General features: G+C 43.8%; 2 protein-coding genes across 3 annotated transcripts in view; one reads left to right on the forward strand and one right to left on the reverse strand.

Moving 5' to 3' along the window:
- mepceb (methylphosphate capping enzyme b) overlaps positions 1-8,015 on the reverse strand; it is a 14,151-nt gene extending 6,136 nt beyond the window's left edge. The window contains exons 1-4 of one of the 2 annotated variants that reach the window (XM_079667894.1): positions 7,603-8,015; positions 5,953-6,327; positions 5,545-5,810; positions 934-1,210 (exon numbers count right to left, since the gene is read on the reverse strand). In XM_079667894.1, coding sequence (XP_079524020.1) covers positions 934-1,210; positions 5,545-5,810; positions 5,953-6,305 — 896 coding nt within the window. In that variant the 5' untranslated portion in view covers positions 6,306-6,327; positions 7,603-8,015. Of the gene's footprint in view, positions 1-933; positions 1,211-5,544; positions 5,811-5,952; positions 6,328-7,339 lie in introns of both variants that reach the window. The other variant, XM_079667893.1, reaches the window with a different exon arrangement.
- Positions 8,016-19,780: 11,765 nt separating this feature from the next.
- dlg4b (discs, large homolog 4b) overlaps positions 19,781-20,000 on the forward strand; it is a 50,251-nt gene continuing 50,031 nt past the window's right edge. Inside the window, exon 1 of the mRNA XM_079667887.1 lies at positions 19,781-19,916. Within this exon, the coding sequence (XP_079524013.1) occupies positions 19,898-19,916 (19 nt within the window). The 5' untranslated portion in view covers positions 19,781-19,897. The remainder of the gene's footprint in view (positions 19,917-20,000) is intronic.

Here is a 20,000-nt window from a genome sequence, read left to right on the forward strand (position 1 = left end):
CAAGTCTGTACTCTTTGAGAACAAGTCGGTACTCTCTGAGAACCAGTCGGTACTCTCTGAGAACAAGTCGGTACTCTCTGAGAACAAGTCGGTACTCTCTGAGAACAAGTCGGTACTCTCTGAGAACAAGTCGGTACTCTCTGAGAACAAGTCGGTACTCTCTGAGAACAAGTCGGTACTCTCTGAGAACAAGTCGGTACTCTTTGAGAACAAGTCGGTACACTTCGAGAACAAGTCGGTACTCTTTGAGAACAAGTCGGTACTGAAGTCGGTACTCTCTGAGAACAAGTCGGTACTCTCTGAGAACAAGTCGGTACTCTTTGAGAACAAGTCGGTACTCTCTGAGAACAAGTCGGTACTCTCTGAGAACAAGTCGGTACTCTCTGAGAACAAGTCGGTACTCTTTGAGAACAAGTCGGTACTCTTTGAGAACAAGTCGGTACTCTGAGAACAAGTCGGTACTCTTTGAGAACAAGTCGGTACTCTCTGAGAACAAGTCGGTACTCTTTGAGAACAAGTCGATACTCTCTGAGAACAAGTCGGTACTCTTTGAGAACAAGTCGGTACACTTTGAGAACAAGTCGATACTCTTTGAGAACCAGTCGGTACTCTCTGAGAACAAGTCGGTACTCTCTGAGAACCAGTCGGTACTCTTTGAGAACAAGTCGGTACTCTTTGAGAACAAGTCGATCCTCTTTGAGAACCAGTCGGTACTCTCTGAGAACAAGTCGGTACTCTCTGAGAACAAGTCGGTACTCTCTGAGAACCAGTCGGTACTCTTTGAGAACCAGTCGGTACTCTTTGAGAACCAGTCGGTACTCTTTGAGAACAAGTCGGTACTCTCTGCTGAGAACAAGTCGGTACTCTTCGAGGAATAAAGGATATAATACATAAAAAATACAGTCTTTATAATTTAAAAAGAAGAAAACACACCTGCCGGCTTTAGCCCCTCCCACCAGCGGAGTCTCGAATCTGGTTGGCTGAGCCCTGGTTGCAGTGGTTGCCATGGCGGCACAGTCGGACGACCTGATGGAGGTGGTGCGACGCCGTCTCCGCTGACGACCATCGCCCAGGTTACCGGGCAGGGGGTGGGTGTGTCTGCGGGGGAGGATGGGCGGCGGTGCCACGTCGTCCCGACAGGTGATGGCAGTGTTCAGCTCACAGGGCAGTGGAGACGCAGAAACTCCGCCCTCTCTGGTCAGCAGGGGAACTGCAACACAGCAGAGAGGCAAAGGTACACACATCCTTTACTAAAGTAGAAGTACTGATACTCGTGTTTACAAATACTAAACTTCTTTACTCAAGTAAAAGTAAAGAGGCTTTGAAATGTATTTCAGTAAAAAGTACCCATAACTAGCAGCTGTTTTAAAGAGTACCTGACCTCCCTTTATGTTAATAGAACAATAATGTAATTGTTAGCTTATGAATGTTTCCATGCTGAACAACGGCAACATGACAACGTTTCCATTGGTCCCTCTTCTTTAGAGAAGACCAGGAAATGATGGATACACGGATCGGGTTCAAATCAATAGGCACGCAATGACTCTAAATAATAATGATCACGCCACCAAACACACATTCAGACTAAAGGAACCAGCCTGTTTGGAAAATGAGAGAAGTAGAAAGTACAGGTATTTGTGTTCAACATGTAAGAAGTAGAAAGTACAGGTATTTGGGTTCAAAATGTAAAAAGTCGAAAGTACAGGTATTTGAGTTCAACATGTGAGAAGTAGAAAGTACAGGTATTTGAGTTCAACATGTAAGAAGTAGAAAGTACAGGTATTTGGGTTCAAAATGTAAAAAGTCGAAAGTACAGGTATTTGAGTTCAACATGTGAGAAGTAGAAAGTACAGGTATTTGAGTTCAACATGTAAGAAGTAGAAAGTACAGGTATTCGTGTTCAAAATGTAAGAAGTAGAAAGTACAGGTATTTGGGTTCAAAATGTAAAAAGTCGAAAGTACAGGTATTTTTGTTCAACATGTAAGAAGTAGAAAGTACAGGTATTTGTGTTCAACATGTAAGAAGTACAAAGTACAGGTATTTGAGTTCAACATGTAAGAAGTAGAAAGTACAGGTATTTGTGTTCAAAGTGTAAGAAGTAGAAAGTACAGGTATTTGTGTTCAAAGTGTAAGAAGTACAAAGTAGAAAGTACAGGTATTTGTGTTCAACATGTGAGAAGTAGAAAGTACAGGTATTTGTGTTCAACATGTAAGAAGTAGAAAGTACAGGTATTTGTGTTCAAAGTGTAAGAAGTACAAAGTACAGGTATTTGTGTTCAACATGTACAAAGTAGAAAGTACAGGTATTTGGGTTCAACATGTAAGAAGTAGAAAGTACAGGTATTTGTTCAACATGTAAGAAGTAGAAAGTACAGGTATTTGTGTTCAACATGTAAGAAGTAGAAAGTACAGGTATTTGTGTTCAACATGTAAGAAGTAGAAAGTACAGGTATTTGTGTTCAAAATGTAAGAAGTAGAAAGTACAGGTATTTGAGTTCAACATGTAAGAAGTAGAAAGTACAGGTATTTGTGTTTAACATGTAAGAAGTAGAAAGTACAGGTATTAGTGTTCAACATGTAAGAAGTAGAAAGTACAGGTATTAGTGTTCAACATGTAAGAAGTAGAAAGTACAGGTATTTGTGTTCAATATGTAAGAAGTAGAAAGTACAGGTATTTGGGTTCAACATGTAAGAAGTAGAAAGAACAGGTATTTGAGTTCAACATGTAAGAAGTAGAAAGTACAGGTATTTGTGTTCAACATGTGAGAAGTAGAAAGTACAGGTATTTGTGTTCAACATGTGAGAAGTAGAAAGTACAGGTATTAGTGTTCAACATGTAAGAAGTAGAAAGTACAGGTATTTGTGTTCAATATGTAAGAAGTAGAAGGTACAGGTATTTGTGTTCAAAGTGTAAGAAGTACAAAGTACAGGTATTTGTGTTCAAAGTCTAAGAAGTACAAAGTAGAAAGTACAGGTATTTGGGTTCTAAATGTAAGAAGTAGAAAGTACAGGTATTTGTGTTCAAAGTGTAAGAAGTACAAAGTACAGGTATTTGTGTTCAACATGTACAAAGTAGAAAGTACAGGTATTTGGGTTCAACATGTAAGAAGTAGAAAGTACAGGTATTTGTTCAACATGTAAGAAGTAGAAAGTACAGGTATTTGTGTTCAACATGTAAGAAGTAGAAAGTACAGGTATTCGTGTTCAAAATGTAAGAAGTAGAAAGTACAGGTATTTGGGTTCAAAATGTAAAAAGTCGAAAGTACAGGTATTTTTGTTCAACATGTAAGAAGTAGAAAGTACAGGTATTTGTGTTCAACATGTAAGAAGTACAAAGTACAGGTATTTGAGTTCAACATGTAAGAAGTAGAAAGTACAGGTATTTGTGTTCAAATTGTAAGAAGTAGAAAGTACAGGTATTTGTGTTCAAAGTGTAAGAAGTACAAAGTAGAAAGTACAGGTATTTGTGTTCAACATGTGAGAAGTAGAAAGTACAGGTATTTGTGTTCAACATGTAAGAAGTAGAAAGTACAGGTATTTGTGTTCAAAGTGTAAGAAGTACAAAGTACAGGTATTTGTGTTCAACATGTACAAAGTAGAAAGTACAGGTATTTGGGTTCAACATGTAAGAAGTAGAAAGTACAGGTATTTGTTCAACATGTAAGAAGTAGAAAGTACAGGTATTTGTGTTCAACATGTAAGAAGTAGAAAGTACAGGTATTTGTGTTCAACATGTAAGAAGTAGAAAGTACAGGTATTTGTGTTCAAAATGTAAGAAGTAGAAAGTACAGGTATTTGAGTTCAACATGTAAGAAGTAGAAAGTACAGGTATTTGTGTTTAACATGTAAGAAGTAGAAAGTACAGGTATTAGTGTTCAACATGTAAGAAGTAGAAAGTACAGGTATTAGTGTTCAACATGTAAGAAGTAGAAAGTACAGGTATTTGTGTTCAATATGTAAGAAGTAGAAAGTACAGGTATTTGGGTTCAACATGTAAGAAGTAGAAAGAACAGGTATTTGAGTTCAACATGTAAGAAGTAGAAAGTACAGGTATTTGTGTTCAACATGTGAGAAGTAGAAAGTACAGGTATTTGTGTTCAACATGTGAGAAGTAGAAAGTACAGGTATTAGTGTTCAACATGTAAGAAGTAGAAAGTACAGGTATTTGTGTTCAATATGTAAGAAGTAGAAGGTACAGGTATTTGTGTTCAAAGTGTAAGAAGTACAAAGTACAGGTATTTGTGTTCAAAGTCTAAGAAGTACAAAGTAGAAAGTACAGGTATTTGGGTTCTAAATGTAAGAAGTAGAAAGTACAGGTATTTGTGTTCAAAGTGTAAGAAGTACAAAGTACAGGTATTTGTGTTCAACATGTACAAAGTAGAAAGTACAGGTATTTGGGTTCAACATGTAAGAAGTAGAAAGTACAGGTATTTGTTCAACATGTAAGAAGTAGAAAGTACAGGTATTTGTGTTCAACATGTAAGAAGTAGAAAGTACAGGTATTTGTGTTCAACATGTAAGAAGTAGAAAGTACAGGTATTTGTGTTCAACATGTAAGAAGTAGAAAGTATAGGTATTTGTGTTCAACATGTAAGAAGTAGAAAGTACAGGTATTTGTGTTCAACATGTAAGAAGTAGAAAGTACAGGTATTTGTGTTCAAAATGTAAGAAGTAGAAAGTACAGGTATTTGTGCTCAACATGTAAGAATTAGAAAGTACAGGTATTTGTGTTCAACATGTAAGAAGTAGAAAGTACAGGTATTTGTGTTCAACATGTAAGAAGTAGAAAGTACAGGTATTTGTGTTCAACATGTAAGAAGTAGAAAGTACAGGTATTAGTGTTCAACATGTAAGAAGTAGAAAGTACAGGTATTTGTTCAACATGTAAGAAGTAGAAAGTACAGGTATTTGTGTTCAATATGTGAAAAGTAGAAAGTACAGGTATTTGTGTTCAATATGTAAGAAGTAGAAAGTACAGGTATTTGGGTTCAACATGTGAGAAGTAGAAAGTACAGGTATTAGTGTTCAACATGTAAGAAGTAGAAAGTACAGGTATTTGTGTTCAACATGTAAGAAGTAGAAAGTACAGGTATTTGTGTTCAACATGTAAGAAGTAGAAAGTACAGGTATTAGTGTTCAATATGTAAGAAGTAGAAAGTATAGGTATTTGTGTTCAACATGTAAGAAGTAGAAAGTACAGGTATTTGTGTTCAACATGTAAGAAGTAGAAAGTACAGGTATTTGTGTTCAAAATGTAAGAAGTAGAAAGTACAGGTATTTGTGTTCAACATGTAAGAAGTAGAAAGTACAGGTATTTGAGTTCAACATGTAAGAAGTAGAAAGTACAGGTATTTCGGTTCAAAGTGTAAGAAGTCAAATTAAAAAGTCGTCAAACAAATAAGTATTTGAGTAAAGTACTGATACCAGAAACATGTACTTAAGTACAGTAACAAAGTATTTGTACTCCAATACTTCTCACCTGTGCAACCCAGACGCATATTTAAACACATGAACACCTGTCAGGTGCCTTTGGTGCTGCTCACCTGTGAGAGTGGCCGAGGAGCTGAACAGCCGGGCAGGTACGCCCCGCCCCCCTGCCCTCTCTCCCCCCCCTCCCCCCCCATGGTGTCTGGTCCTGTGCCTCCTCTTCTTCAGGGGGGAGAGCAGCACCCCCCCTCCCTCACCTCCCCTCCGCCCCCCCCCCTTCAGGTTCAGGGGGTCTGCGATGTCACGGGGAACCAGGATCTCTACAGGGTCTCCGCCACGCAGCGGCAGGGGCGAGCACTTTGGTGTCTCCTGATTGGTCGCCCTGAGGGAACAGGAGTAAATGTTGAGGGTGAGCATCACATAAAGCCTCATTAGCATATTTAAACATAGCATTTTAGAAAGCTTGGATATGAAACCAACGGTCTTGCTGTCTGTAACGAGGTCTAACTAAATAAGTCCCTCACCTGTTGACGTCCTCGTCCAATAGCGAGTTGAGGTTCAGCGGGTCGAAGATGTTCCCGCCCAGCAGGAAGTTGCTCGGCAGCACGGATTCTGATTGGCTGTCGCTGTTGGCCCGCCGGCGACGCTTGGCCAGCCCCTTGAAGCCGACGCCCATCGAGTAACGTCGCTTTGCGATTCGCTTTGCGATTCGCTGAGCTCCGGCGGGGGTAGGATGGCTGTTGCCGGGCAACTGGAGGCCGTTCTTGGCATGTAGGGGGCGGGACTTGGCCAGCTGCGACTGCTCTGATAGGCTGACAGCGGCGGGACTTACCTCATGAGGGAGGACAGTCTCTGTGTCCAATGACATCCTGATCATCTTCCTCCTGTGGACACACCAGCTAATCACAGAGAGAGAGGGGTCAGTGTGACGGACAGGGGGCGGAGCCAAACAGATTCATCAGGACTTTAAAAAAACAATTAATATATAATATAATCAGCAATATGGAAACATGAGTGCGATAACTTTAGTTACTATATAATATATACAATTTACTCTTAACACTTTATTAGACGAACTTTTAGATTCAAATGAAATTAATCTCTCTCCAGATACTTTGGAAAGTTTACTGTGTATTATAAGAGCTTAAAAGTATATTAACAGGTTTAAGATCTTCTACTGAAGTACACAGTATGTTCACAGTGTAGTATTAGTAGTTATACTGATATATAGAGTATGTTCACAGTGTAGTATTAGTAGTTATACTGATATATAGAGTATGTTCAGTGTAGTATTTAAGTTATAATGATATATAGAGTATGTTCACAGTGTAGTATTAGTAGTTATACTGATATATACAGTATGTTCACAGTGTAGTATTAGTAGTTATACTGATATATAGAGTATGTTCACAGTGTAGTATTAGTAGTTATACTGATATATAGAGTATGTTCACAGTGTAGTATTAGTAGTTATACACACTATGTATACAGTGTAGTATTAGTAGTTATACACAGTATGTTTACAGTGTAGTATTAGTAGTTATACACACTATGTGTACAGTGTAGTATTAGTAGTTATACTGATATATAGAGTATGTGTATATCAGTATAACTACTAATACTACACTGTACACATACTGTTATACACACAAAAAAGTAGAAAACATATCAGTATAACTACTAGTGTAGTATTAGTAGTTATACACAGTATGTTCACAGTGTAGTATTAGTAGTTATACTGATATATAGTATGTTCACAGTGTAGTATTAGTAGTTATACACACTATGTGTACAGTGTAGTATTAGTAGTTATACTGATATATAGAGTATGTGTATATCAGTATAACTACTAATACTACACTGTACATACACAGTATGTTTACAGTGTATTTTAGTACTTTTTTTACTCACTGTCTGCAGGAACAGTTCACCGCTTCTTCTCTAGCCCCACCCCTTCCGCTGCCTTCACCAATCACGGAGCGCCCTCATGAATAATTAAAGCTAACCTGGTAAACAGTTAGCTTCTGCAGCTAGCCCCGTCCTGCTAACATGCAGGAAGTTCTATTGCACACAAAGAGCTTGAAAAAAAGTGCGTGAGAGCGCGCTCCTGCAGAGCACCGTGCGTGTGAGTGTGTGTGTGTGTGTTTGGTGTGTTAATGTGTGTGTTATATTACATATTAGCTCTTAGCTAAGGCTAGCTGCTTCTCGCTCCAGAACCCGATCTTCTCTCTTTATACTTCAGCCGCGAGGCCATCTGAGTGACGCGACATCCCGCCAATCACGTGCCGAGCTGAGCTCCTGCGCTCCCGAGCTACGGCCAATCAGAAGAGCTCTCAGGGCCGAGCAGGCGTCTGATTGGACGCGGCTCGTGGGGGCGGGAGAAAGATAGAGAGAGAGGCTTCCTGTTCACTGCCTGACAGAAAACACATCAAATAAAAGGTTTAACGTTGCACGCACACACACACACACACACACACACACACACACACACACACACACACACACACACACACACACACACACACACACACACACACACACACACACACACACACACACACACACACACACACACACACACACACACACACACACACACACACACACACACACAGTTGGATCCCCTGAGCTTTCAGGCTCCTCCTCCTCCCTAACCCTCTTTAAAGCTCACCTATTATAGGGCCATCTCTATACACAGCGTGTCTCTGAAGTGCTCAAAGTACCAACAGATGATTGAAGCCCTGCCCCAGGGGGTACAGTGGGATCCAGGGGGTACAGTGGAATCTGATGTGATGGGGGGGGGGGGGTCTCATTACTTGACATTACCAAACTGTGTTCTGCTCCATCATCTGCATCTAATGCACACATGCCACCAAATCACACCATATAAATCTTAAATGATTAACACAAAAACATATTAGATTCTTTGTTTTATATGGAGATTCTTTGTTTTATATTTTATGTATGCGCCATGACATCAAATCAAATGTGTGAACCTACCTGGCAATAAAACCTTCAAATAGCTGTTATAAACGTCGCATTTGACCTGAATGGAAACATTTCATTACGTGTTGATAGAAATCAACACGTAATGAAATAAGACCCCACGGTTTGATGATTGATAAGTGTGTGGGCTGGCTCTCATTTTGACACACAGAACAATGGGGGCTATCCACCCTTATCCACAAAGTAAAGTCATTCACAGCCTCTCCCTCTTCTCTCTGTGAGGAGCAGGAGGTTCAGCTTTCAGAACAAAGTAACAACAAACTAAAATGGCATTCATTTTTTTGTCGTGTAGTGATAAATTTATTTATTTTTCTTCTCAAGAGAGTACCAGAATGTGTATTTTATGTTAGTATGTCAAAAAATCTCTCCCCCAGACCCCATTCAGTTCAATTTGGATTGAGACAGGGAAATAATCTAAACCTCACGCGTGGCGTTTCACTGTCAAGGGGAGCCTGTATGTAATTACATTGCAAATACTGACTTGAGTCCCACCTCTGTATGTGTCAGCCCTACCATAGATTACCCAACACAAATACTCTGGAGCCGCCACTGCAGCTACTAGAAATAAAATGAAGTACTTTACGGTGTACTTTGTGAGTAATCCTCTGTCAAAGTCCCCTCCTTAGTACATAATGCATGTTTTCTGCTATCTTTGATGAATGATACAAAGACAATGTTACCATTAGTTCTGAATGAAATTGATACTGTTTGACTTTGTATTAGTTAGCCTACTACTTACAATACATTGAAGTTCTTTTACTGTGTATTTATTGAGAAATCCTCTGTCAAAGTCCCCTGCTGAGAACAATATCAAGCCACTTCTGCTCAGTTTGATGAGGGAATTATTTTGTGTTGCCATTAGTTCTTTGTGAGATTGATCCTGTTGGATCAGTACTGAAATTACCCCCACAAGTACTATGAAGTATTACTGTGTACTTTTCCAGTAATCCTCTGTCCATGTCCCCTCCTGAGAACAAGAATGCATATTTTTATTTTAATAAGCGTTAAAACACCTTTCTCATGAGACTGATATTGTTGGACAGAGTATTTTAAGAGGATGGCGGACATGAAATCAGCTCTACTTCCAGTCAGTACTCCGGCAGCAGCATTTTACCCCTTGGAAAGTCTTTAGAGTCTGGCCTGGATAGCTGGTCTATCCTTCAGCACACTGACACACTCTGTCACTCTTGTGGGCCTCTTATGATGCTGCTGTCTTTAAATATGATTATTTCTCTGCCTCTAGTTAACTCCTCTCAGATTCTTCCATCAGTCCCAGTCATGGCATGTCTGTCAATTGAGCTTCGAAAAATGTGTCCAATTCAACTAAATGTTTTTGTGAAGGTCAGAGCTAAATGATAGATTGTTTGATTGTGTAATTACAAGGTGAGAGAAAATAAATCCACATCCTAGTAAAATTATTTTTAATGCTGTCAAAATTATCGCGTTAACGGCGGTAATTAATTTTTTGAATTAATTGCGTTAAAATATTTAACGCATTTAACGCATGCGCAGAATGGCCCGCCCCATACATCCCACCAGTGGTAGCGCTGGGATAGGCTACAGCCATACCAAGAAATGGCTTAGCCCCACCTTAGCCCCACCATGAAAAATGATGTTAAAGTAAGCAAAATAAAGTCCGCCAACTCGCGCAGAGTAAATCGCACAGACAGCAGTTAGTCAGATTGATTTCAGTAGCCACTTGTCTGGAAATACCGAAGGCTAGAAACGGTTTTGAAAACTTTTGTCACGTAGTGATCGTCTTCTCAATAGAACATCTTTGATAATGTATCTGGCCAATCAGAATCAAGATAACGGCGTGTTGTTGTTACAGGAAGTCCCGACGGAGAATACTTTTGCTGTAGTATATATACATCGATACAACATTACGTGTTGATAGAAATCAACACGTAATGAAATAAGACCCCACGGTTTGATGATTGATAGGTGTGTGGGCTGTCTTTCATTTTGACACACAGAACAATGTTATAATAAACATACATAGGCTACATACTGTATGTTAAATGGATATATCCACCTTCTTTCACTTATCTTTCCATTCCCACAACAGTAAATGGCATATTTTGGACATAGTTCGAATGGTGATTAATCTGATTAATTCATTTTTAAGCTGTGATTAATCTGATTAAACATTTTAATCGTTTGACAGCCCTACTTATTTTATTTACTTTTCCATGTTGTACATATACTTATATATATATGTAAGTATACATATACTTACTTGTATTACATGTCGAACCACATGCTGGATATCTTCCCCAGTCTCAAGGAAATAAAATAAAATAAATGGATTCATAATTAAAACATTTTATAAAAATGTATAAATTAATAATGTTGTGTGCAAACATTTCAAATTGAAATATAAAATGAAAAATAAGTTTACTTTTGAAATGATTTCTCACAAAAACAAATAAAAACAGAGAGAAACATTATTGTACTCAGGAGGGGACATTGACAGAGGATTACTCAAAAAGTACACAGCAAAAGTACTTCATAGTACTTGTGGGACTAGTACTCAGTCCCATGCCGGTGCCATTTGACATCCCTGCCCTCCCCCAATAAACACGTGTTTTATTATAAATATAAAAAAATATATATATTTTATTTTTTAAATTATAAATAAACTGTGAGCTTTTATGCTACGATGTATGTGATAGTAACTAAAACCCTGCACCTCCGCTGCAGCAGCCCGCCTTAATGTCACAAGCTTGACCTCGGCAAACCCCGGGGCTGAGTTAGAGAGCCCTGACTCATCAAGGAGGCCGCCACCAACGCTGTCCTCCGAGGCACAGCTCCTTGTGCCTCACCACCACCACCTGCGCTGCCACACCCTGCACCACACCCACCAGCATCATCATCCTCCTCCACCTCCTCCTCCTCCTCCTCCTCCTCTACAGACGCTACCTTGCAGCACATCAACAGGTACTTTTGGGCCAGCAACCGCTCAAACACCAACAGCCCAGGTGACCTTGGGGTTAATAAACCCAACCAGGTGAAAGTGATTGTTTTCAGGAAAGAAGCTCACTTGTCCCGCTGCATGGTAAACAACAGACCGGCTTGAAGACTGGTTCAAAGCAGACGCAGCCTTTTGTTCCCCCTGTAGACACTTTAAAGTCAATACGTCTTCATCTGATGCGGCTTTTACTGTCAAAGGTTTTTGGGACTGGAAACACGCATTACAGACTGATAGAGGACTGATAACGCATGCCACATCAGAAGAACACATTTCATGTGAGAGTTTGTGGAGAGAGAGAGAGAGAGAGAGAGAGAGAGAGAGAGAGAGATAAGGAAATGAGTACTTTGGTGCAGGTCAGCTGAACCGTTACTACGTGTCAGCTGAACCGTTACTACGTGTCAGCTGCCGTTGATATTATAGCTTTTTTAGCTGTCAACCACCTCCCTCTCAGAGGTGACTCGATTCACTCCACAGCATGTCCGAGTCAGGCAGTGGGCTCTTCCTATCGCTGGTTGAGTATACGCTGCACAAAGATGCAGAGTTGGCCAAAACAATGGAAAGCATTCCCCACACAGCAACGTCCACCTCTCACGACATGCAGCATGCCTTCATAGAACTAACAGCAGTTCATCGTCTCCACTATTTCTCTCCGAGTGCAGCGATGAGGAAGCTGCCATCCTTACCCAGTGTGTGCCTTGCTCGTGATTCACCGTGTTTGTGCTTCCACGCACGCAATGTTTCAAAAGTGGTTTCTATGTTGCCCTTTATTTGTGTATGTATTTGCGATACGTGTGCGTCTTTACGAGATGCTGTTGGCCTTGCTGTTTGATATATATTGTGCCGCAGACCCGCAGCACATGACGGCTTTGTGTGCCCTCCCATGAAAACCATATGCCCTCCCTTTAGATTTGTTCTAGCGTCTGCTGAGTCCAACAGTGTCAATCTCACGAAGAACTAATGGCAAAAAAATATTGATTTTCCTCATCAAACTTAGCAGACTTGTGGTAAAAGATATTTGTATCACTCATTGTGTGGTGGCTGTCCATTTCCAGCCGCCTCCTTGGGGATGTTTTCCCTTTGCCTGTTGTGTGGGCGTGGTGGCTGTCACTCTGGCTCCCGGCTCACCTGCTGCAATCAGCTGTTCACCCTCACACCTGATTCTCATCAGCCATCTACAACGGCATATCAGCAGAGGCTCCACAACCTGTCGGCGCCAGATCGTTGTTAAACCACAGTGGATCATTCTCTGACCGCCGTGTTGTCGTCACCAGCCTCCACTTCCTCGCCACTCCTGCCGGATTATCCTTCCCGCACCTTTTGTTCAATAATAAACCCTTTTTGAACACTCTGCCGTGTCCTGCGTTTGGGTCCTCTCAGATATTGTAACAGAACGATCTGGCCAGCATGGACCCAGCGGACACAGGCCACCAGTCCAAGACTGCGGACGAACTCAGCCAAGCCCTGGCCAGTCAAGGCGCTCTCGTGGGGCATCACGCTGTGGTTCTCCGTGAGGTAGTGGAGACTCTCCGGAACCTCTCCGCTAACGTGCAAAGGATCGGCACGCAAGTAGAACTGCTCACCACACAGTATTTTCCTCCGCAGCCCGCTGCACAGCCGGCAGCCCCTCCTCCCGCTCCTGCCGCACCTCTCTATCAGCTACGAGAGGCCGTCATTCCCACACCGGAGCGATACGCTGGAAATTTGGGAATTTGTAGAGCCTTTTTGTTCCAGTGTACGTTAGTTTTTGAGCAGCAGCCCAGTACTTATCATACAGATGGGGCTAGGGTAGCATACGTAATGAGTCTGTTGAAGGGGAGTGCTTTAGATTGGGCTACAGCTGTTAGGGAGAGCCAGCCACACATTTGCTTATCATTTGATACTTTCATTTCCGAAATGAAAAAAGTTTTTGATCACCCGGTACGAGGGAGGGACACTTCCAGGCGCCTTCTTTCTCTCCGGCAGGGCTCCCGTAGTGTAGCCGAATTTTCAGTTGAGTTTAGAACAGTTGCTGCAGACTCAGGCTGGAATAACGAGTCATTGCAGGATATTTTTCTTCAGGGGCTGAACGAAGCAATTAAAGACGAGCTAGCTGCTAGGGATGATCCAGTTAGCTTGGATAATTTAATTGCCACAGCTATCAAGATTGATAATCGCCTCAGAGAGAGACGTAGGGATAGGAATAGCCGTCACCCCAATCCCAGCTACTCCTCACCTGATCCCCAAATTGGGACTGCCACTGCCCCAATCTCCAGATCCTTCCCGATTCCTTACACGGCCTCACCCCCAGAAGACGAGCCCATGCAAGTGGGAAGGGCCCGCCTCTCACCATCTGAGCGTGCTAGAAGGATCCAGGCTGGGGAATGTGTTTATTGCAGCCAAACCAGCCATCTCGTTTCCTCCTGTCCTAATCTGCCAAAAGGTCAGGCTCGTCAGTAGGTGTGGGGATTCTGGCGAGCCCTTCCTCCTCTCTCAACCCCCGACCCAGAACGCAGCTAGAAGCCGTGCTTTGCTGCAACCAACAGTTCCTACCTCTGCTCGCTTTAGTGGACTCGGGGGCGGACGAGAATTTTTTGGACATTAATATTGCAGTTCAGGCAGGAATTCCCTCCGAAGTGTTAGATTCACCTCTTAATGCTAATGCTCTTAATGGTAAATTCCTGGCCCAAGTCACTCACCGCACCTTGCCAGTAAACCTCATTCTGTCTGGAAACCATCGTGAGGTTATTCAGTTTCACCTAATTTCCTCACCTCATGCCCCCATAGTGTTGGGCCATCCCTGGTTAAGAACACACAACCCCCAGATTAATTGGGTAACTGGCAAAATCCTTAGTTGGAGTTGTTTTTGTCTATCCTCATGCCTGCAGTCTGCCCTACCGCCTGCAGAGACCGCCACTCCACCACCCAAGATCGAGCCGCCTGACATGTCATCTGTCCCCACTGAATATCATGACCTGGGAGAAGTGTTCAGTAAACAGCGAGCTCTTTCTCTTCCCCCTCATCGACCCTACGACTGTCCCATTGACCTTTTTCCCGGGGCCCCTCTGCCTTCCTCCCGTCTGTTCAACCTGTCTCGCCCTGAGAGGAAATCCATGGAGAGTTACATCCATGACTCCCTGGCTGCCGGTGTCATCCGCCCATCCTCCTCCCCGGTCGGAGCTGGTTTTTTCTTCGTGTCCAAGAAGGACCGCTCACTGCGGCCCTGCATTGATTACAGGGGTCTTAATACCATCACTGTAAAAAACAGATATCCATTACCCCTCATCAACTCTGCCTTTGAACCCCTCCAGGAAGCCACAATTTTTTCCAAACTGGATCTCCGCAATGCCTACCACCTCGTCAGAATCCGAGAAAGGGACGAGTGGAAGACGGCCTTTAACACACCACTCGGTCACTTCGAGTATCTGGTAATGCCTTTTGGACTGATGAATGCCCCAGCAGTTTTCCAGTCGATGGTTAACGATGTGCTCCGTGACCTCCTCAACCGATCAGTTTTCGTCTACTTGGATGACATCCTTATATTCTCTCGTAACCAGGAGGAACACATTATCCATGTCAGGCAGGTGCTGCAGAGACTCCTGGAAAACAGACTCTTTGTGAAGGCGGAGAAATGCGCATTCCATGTCAACACAGTCTCATTCCTGGGCTACATCGTTGAGGGAGGAAAGATTAGGACCGACCCTGAGAAGATCCAAGCAGTGGCAGGGTGGCCAAAACCAACCTCAGTGAAACAGCTTCAACAGTTTCTTGGTTTCGCCAATTTCTATCGGCGCTTCATCAGAGACTACAGCAGAGTGGCGGGCCCATTAACCAGACTCACTTCCCCTACAACTGGCTTTTCCTGGACCCCAGAGGGCGATGCAGCCTTCTCGGAGCTAAAGAGACTCTTCACCACTGCCCCTGTGCTCATCCACCCTGATTCCTCTTGCCAGTTCGTTGTGGAGGTTGATGCCTCCAACACCGGGGTAGGCGCAGTTCTTTCCCAGCGCTCGGAAAAAGACCAAAAATTACACCCTTGTGCATTTTTCTCCTGCCGCCTCACTCCAGCTGAGAAAAACTATGACGTGGGTAACAGAGAGCTGCTGGCTGTCAAACTTGCCCTAGAGGAGTGGAGACACTGGCTGGAGGGAGCTGAGCTCCCTTTTATTGTATGGACAGACCACAAAAACTTGGCTTACATCCAAACTGCCAAGCGCCTTAACTCCCGTCAGGCTCGATGGGCTCTGTATTTCGGTCGCTTCTCATTCACCCTTACCTACCGCCCAGGGTCACGGAACCTCAAGCCGGACGCTCTCTCTCGCCAGTTTGCTTCCGAAGAACCAGCTGCCGGTCCAGACACCATCCTGCCTGCCTCCTGCGTGGTAGCGGCTGTTACTTGGGAGATTGAGTCACTTGTTAAGGAGGCTCAGCGGGCGCAGCCTAACCCAGGTAACTGCCCAGCTAATAATCTCTTTGTGCCTATCTCTGTCCGCTCCAAGGTCCTGCAGTGGACACACGCCTCCCGTCTCTCGTGTCATCCTGGTGTCCATCGCACACTGTTTATCCTCAGACAGCGGTTCTGGTGGCCTTCCATGGCTCAAGACACCAGGGTCTTTGTTGCTGCCTGTACAGTATGTGCCCGCGCCAAGTCCTCCCACCAACCTCCCTCTGGTCTGCTTCGCCCGCTGCCAGTACCTAGTCGCCCTTGGTCGCATGTGGCCTTGGATTTTGTTACTGGACTTCCACTCTCACAAGGTAATACCATCATCCTAACTATTGTGGACAGATTTTCCAAGATGGTACACTTTGTTGCTCTCCCCAAGCTTCCCACAGCCCGAGAGACTGCAGATCTTCTGGTCAACCACGTTGTTCGACTACATGGAATCCCTACCGACATCGTTTCTGACCGGGGTCCCCAGTTCATTTCCCACGTTTGGAAAGTCTTCTGTCGGGCTCTGGGAGCATCGGTGAGCCTGTCGTCGGGTTATCATCCTCAAACAAACGGGCAAACGGAACGGGCCAACCAGGACCTGGGAGCGGCTCTCCGCTGTGTGGCTTTCAGGAACCCCTCTTCATGGTGCCCACATCTGCCATGGATCGAATATGCCCACAACTCCCTGTCAAATGCAGCCACAGGTATTTCACCTTTTCATTGTGCCATGGGTTTTCAACCACCCCTGTTTCCAGCACAGGAAGAGGAAGTTGCTGTTCCTTCCATTCAGACCCACCTTCGACGCTGTCGTAAGGTGTGGAAGGACACCCGAGCCGCCCTGCTCCGTTCCGCTGCCCGCAACCGCCTCATCGCAGACCGTCACAGGACCCCGGCCCCCAACTACTTACCAGGTCAGAGTGTTTGGCTTTCCTCCAAAGACCTCCCACTCAAGACAGAGTCTAAAAAACTCACGCCACGTTATGTCGGCCCCTTCATCATCGACTCTGTTGTTAACCCATCTGCAGTCAAGCTCAAGCTTCCCCCACACATGAAGGTTCACCCTACTTTTCATGTTTCTCTGCTAAAACCTGTTGCCAGCAGCCCCTTGTCTCCTCCAGTGACTCTTCCCCCACCCCCCCGCATCATCGATGGTCACCCAACCTACACCGTCAGGCGATTGTTGGACGTTCGTCGCCGTGGAAGGGGATTCCAATATCTCGTGGATTGGGAGGGCTATGGCCTGGAGGAGAGGTCTTGGGTTCCCCGGCGAAACATCGACGACGCGTCCCTGGTACGGGACTTCCACCGGGATAACCCTGGTAGACCTGGTAGACCAGGTAGGCCGCCTGGAGGCGTCCCTTAAGAGGGGGGTACTGTGGTGGCTGTCCATTTCCAGCCGCCTCCTTGGGGATGTTTTCCCTTTGCCTGTTGTGTGGGCGTGGTGGCTGTCACTCTGGCTCCCGGCTCACCTGCTGCAATCAGCTGTTCACCCTCACACCTGATTCTCATCAGCCATCTACAACGGCATATCAGCAGAGGCTCCACAACCTGTCGGCGCCAGATCGTTGTTAAACCACAGTGGATCATTCTCTGACCGCCGTCTTGTCGTCACCAGCCTCCACTTCCTCGCCACTCCTGCCGGATTATCCTTCCCGCACCTTTTGTTCACTAATAAACCCTTTTTGAACACTCTGCCGTGTCCTGCGTTTGGGTCCTCTCAGATATCGTAACACATTGAATATGGCAGGAAAGAAAATGAAGAGTGCAGAACCGCTGTGTGGTTTAAATCTCCTTAGTTACAGTGTAGTCCATTTTAGACAAAGGCTTATTATATTCACAGCCCTAATAACATTCATGTTCTGGGCTCAATGTGTGTCTCGGCTGCTTTCGTTGTGATCGCTAAATTCACCTGGTTCAAACACTGACCCAGGCTGTTCATGCTCTGCTCAACCTCCCGCCTTCCCAATGGACTCAGTGGCGCCCCCTGCTGCCGTGGAGCATGTGCCCATAGATATATATATATACAGTTGAAAGAAAAAGTATGTGAACCCTTTGGAACTTCCTGGATTTCTGCATACATTGGTCATAAAATGTGTTCTGACATTCATCTAAGTCACAGCAATAGACAAACACAGTCTGCTTAAGCTAAAACCACACCAAGAATATGTTTTCATGTTTTTATTGAACACACCATGTAAACATTCACAGTGCAGGGTGGAACAAGTAAGTGAACCCTTGGATGGAATAACTGGTTGACCCTCCTTTGGCAGCAATAACCTCAACCAAACGTTTCCTATAGTTGCATATCAGACCTGCACAACGGTCAGGAGGAACTTTGGACCATTCCTCTTTACAAAAGTGTTTCAGTTCAGCAATACTCTTGGGATGTCTGGTGTGAATGGCTCTCTTGAGGTCACAGCATCTCAATTGGGTTGAGGTCAGGACTCTGACTGGGCCACTCCAGAAGGCGTGTTTTCTTCTGTTGTTGATTCACTTCTGTGCTTTGGGTCGTTGTCCGGTTGCATCACCCATCTTCTGTTGAGCTTCAATTGGTGGACAGATGGCCTTAAGTTCTCCAGCAGAATGTCTTGATCAACTTGAGAATTCATTTTTCCGTGGATGATGGAAATCTGTCCAGGCCCTGAGGCAGCAGCCCCAAAGCATGATGCTCCCTCCACCATCCTTCACAGTTGGGATGAGGTTTTGATGTTGGTGTGCTGTGCCTTTTTCTCTCCACACATAGCGTTGTGTGTTCCTTCCAAACAACTCAACTCTGGTTTCATCTGTCCACAGAATATTTAGCCAGTAGTTCTGTGGAACATCCAGGTGCTCTTTTGCAAACTTCAAACGTGCAGCAGTGTTTTTTCTGGACAGCAGTGGCTTCCTCCATTTTATGACCAACTTATGCAGAAATCCAGGTAACTCCAAAGGGTTCAGATGTACTGTATATATTGTAGTGCCGGTAAGAAGGAGTCGGAGGCGGAGTATTTAAAAGGGATTTCCACTCTTTATTTTCCATCAAGCAATAGTAGTGTCAGACATGTGCTCAGTGAGGAGAGTCAAGTTAGAGTGCGTTGCTAGCTCCAGCTTGGCAACCTATATCTCCGGTGTTACGCTAAACCAGGTCCGTGTAGGAGCTGTGACCCAAAAGTGAATTATGGTTAACTGGAGTCACCACAATATATATTTAATTTATGCATGTGCCGGCCTCTGCTGAATATTCCTGCCAAAAGTCACGTGAGTGAGTCGCGTGACTTTTGGCAGTAATATTCCGCTGTGAGGAGAAAAAGTTTTGTTTTGTAAAACCTGCTGAATTTGTCTCTGAAACATGATTTATTAGAAAAATGGTATGTGTTTATTTGATACGTTTTTCTTTGCAAAACTAAATGCATTAGTTTGTAGAGGGTGTTTTGTATTTGCTAACCACATTGGGTTTGTCAGTGAATCATGAGGCATTTGGAAAACCTGTTTAGTTTGTTTGTGGAGTTATGGCAGGAAATGAGCTCCATACCACAAAGTCTTTGCAATGCGTTTGAGCTGTGACAATGAGATTCAAATCATTTCACTTTTCTGCATTTCTCTGCTAAGTTCAGAAACACACTGACTTGGTCTCTGTAGCTAAACGCAGCTACCATTCAGCTAATAGCATATTCAGCTTTTCATTCAGCCACGAATGTTCACGGTTCACTGCGTTCACCCTGGATGCCCATTGGATGCAGCCTGACAGTAAAAGTAAACAACAACAATGTTTATAACCCTACCAACACAACAACAGATATGAGATAAACAACCCTCTGGAGGGATTTACAGCTTAATCTGAAATAAAACCATAAAAACAGATTTGATCATTTCTTTAGTTTAGTTGTACTCGTTTATATTGAATCTATAACGAGTGTTTCTGATTAAATCTCCCATTTCAATGATGTTTGATCAAAGTAAACAACAGCTGTCCATCAAACTGACCCCCATCCAATCACGTGGCTTTAATCTGCGCTGCGGGTCAGGACTGCATTACCCAGCATGCACTGCGGGAGTTTGTCAAATCCCTAAAGAGGATTTATGAGGATCACAGAGAGACGACATGCCGCTGAAGAGAGAAGGTGAGACGCTTTCAAACTACACATATCTGAGTGCCTGAACATACGACCCCATGTGGCTCTAGATACCATCAGTGTGTACTCATA

The sequence above is a fragment of the Notothenia rossii genome (genome assembly GCF_949606895.1).
Source record: "Notothenia rossii genome assembly, chromosome: 3".
Classification (NCBI taxonomy): Eukaryota; Metazoa; Chordata; class Actinopteri; order Perciformes; family Nototheniidae; genus Notothenia; species Notothenia rossii.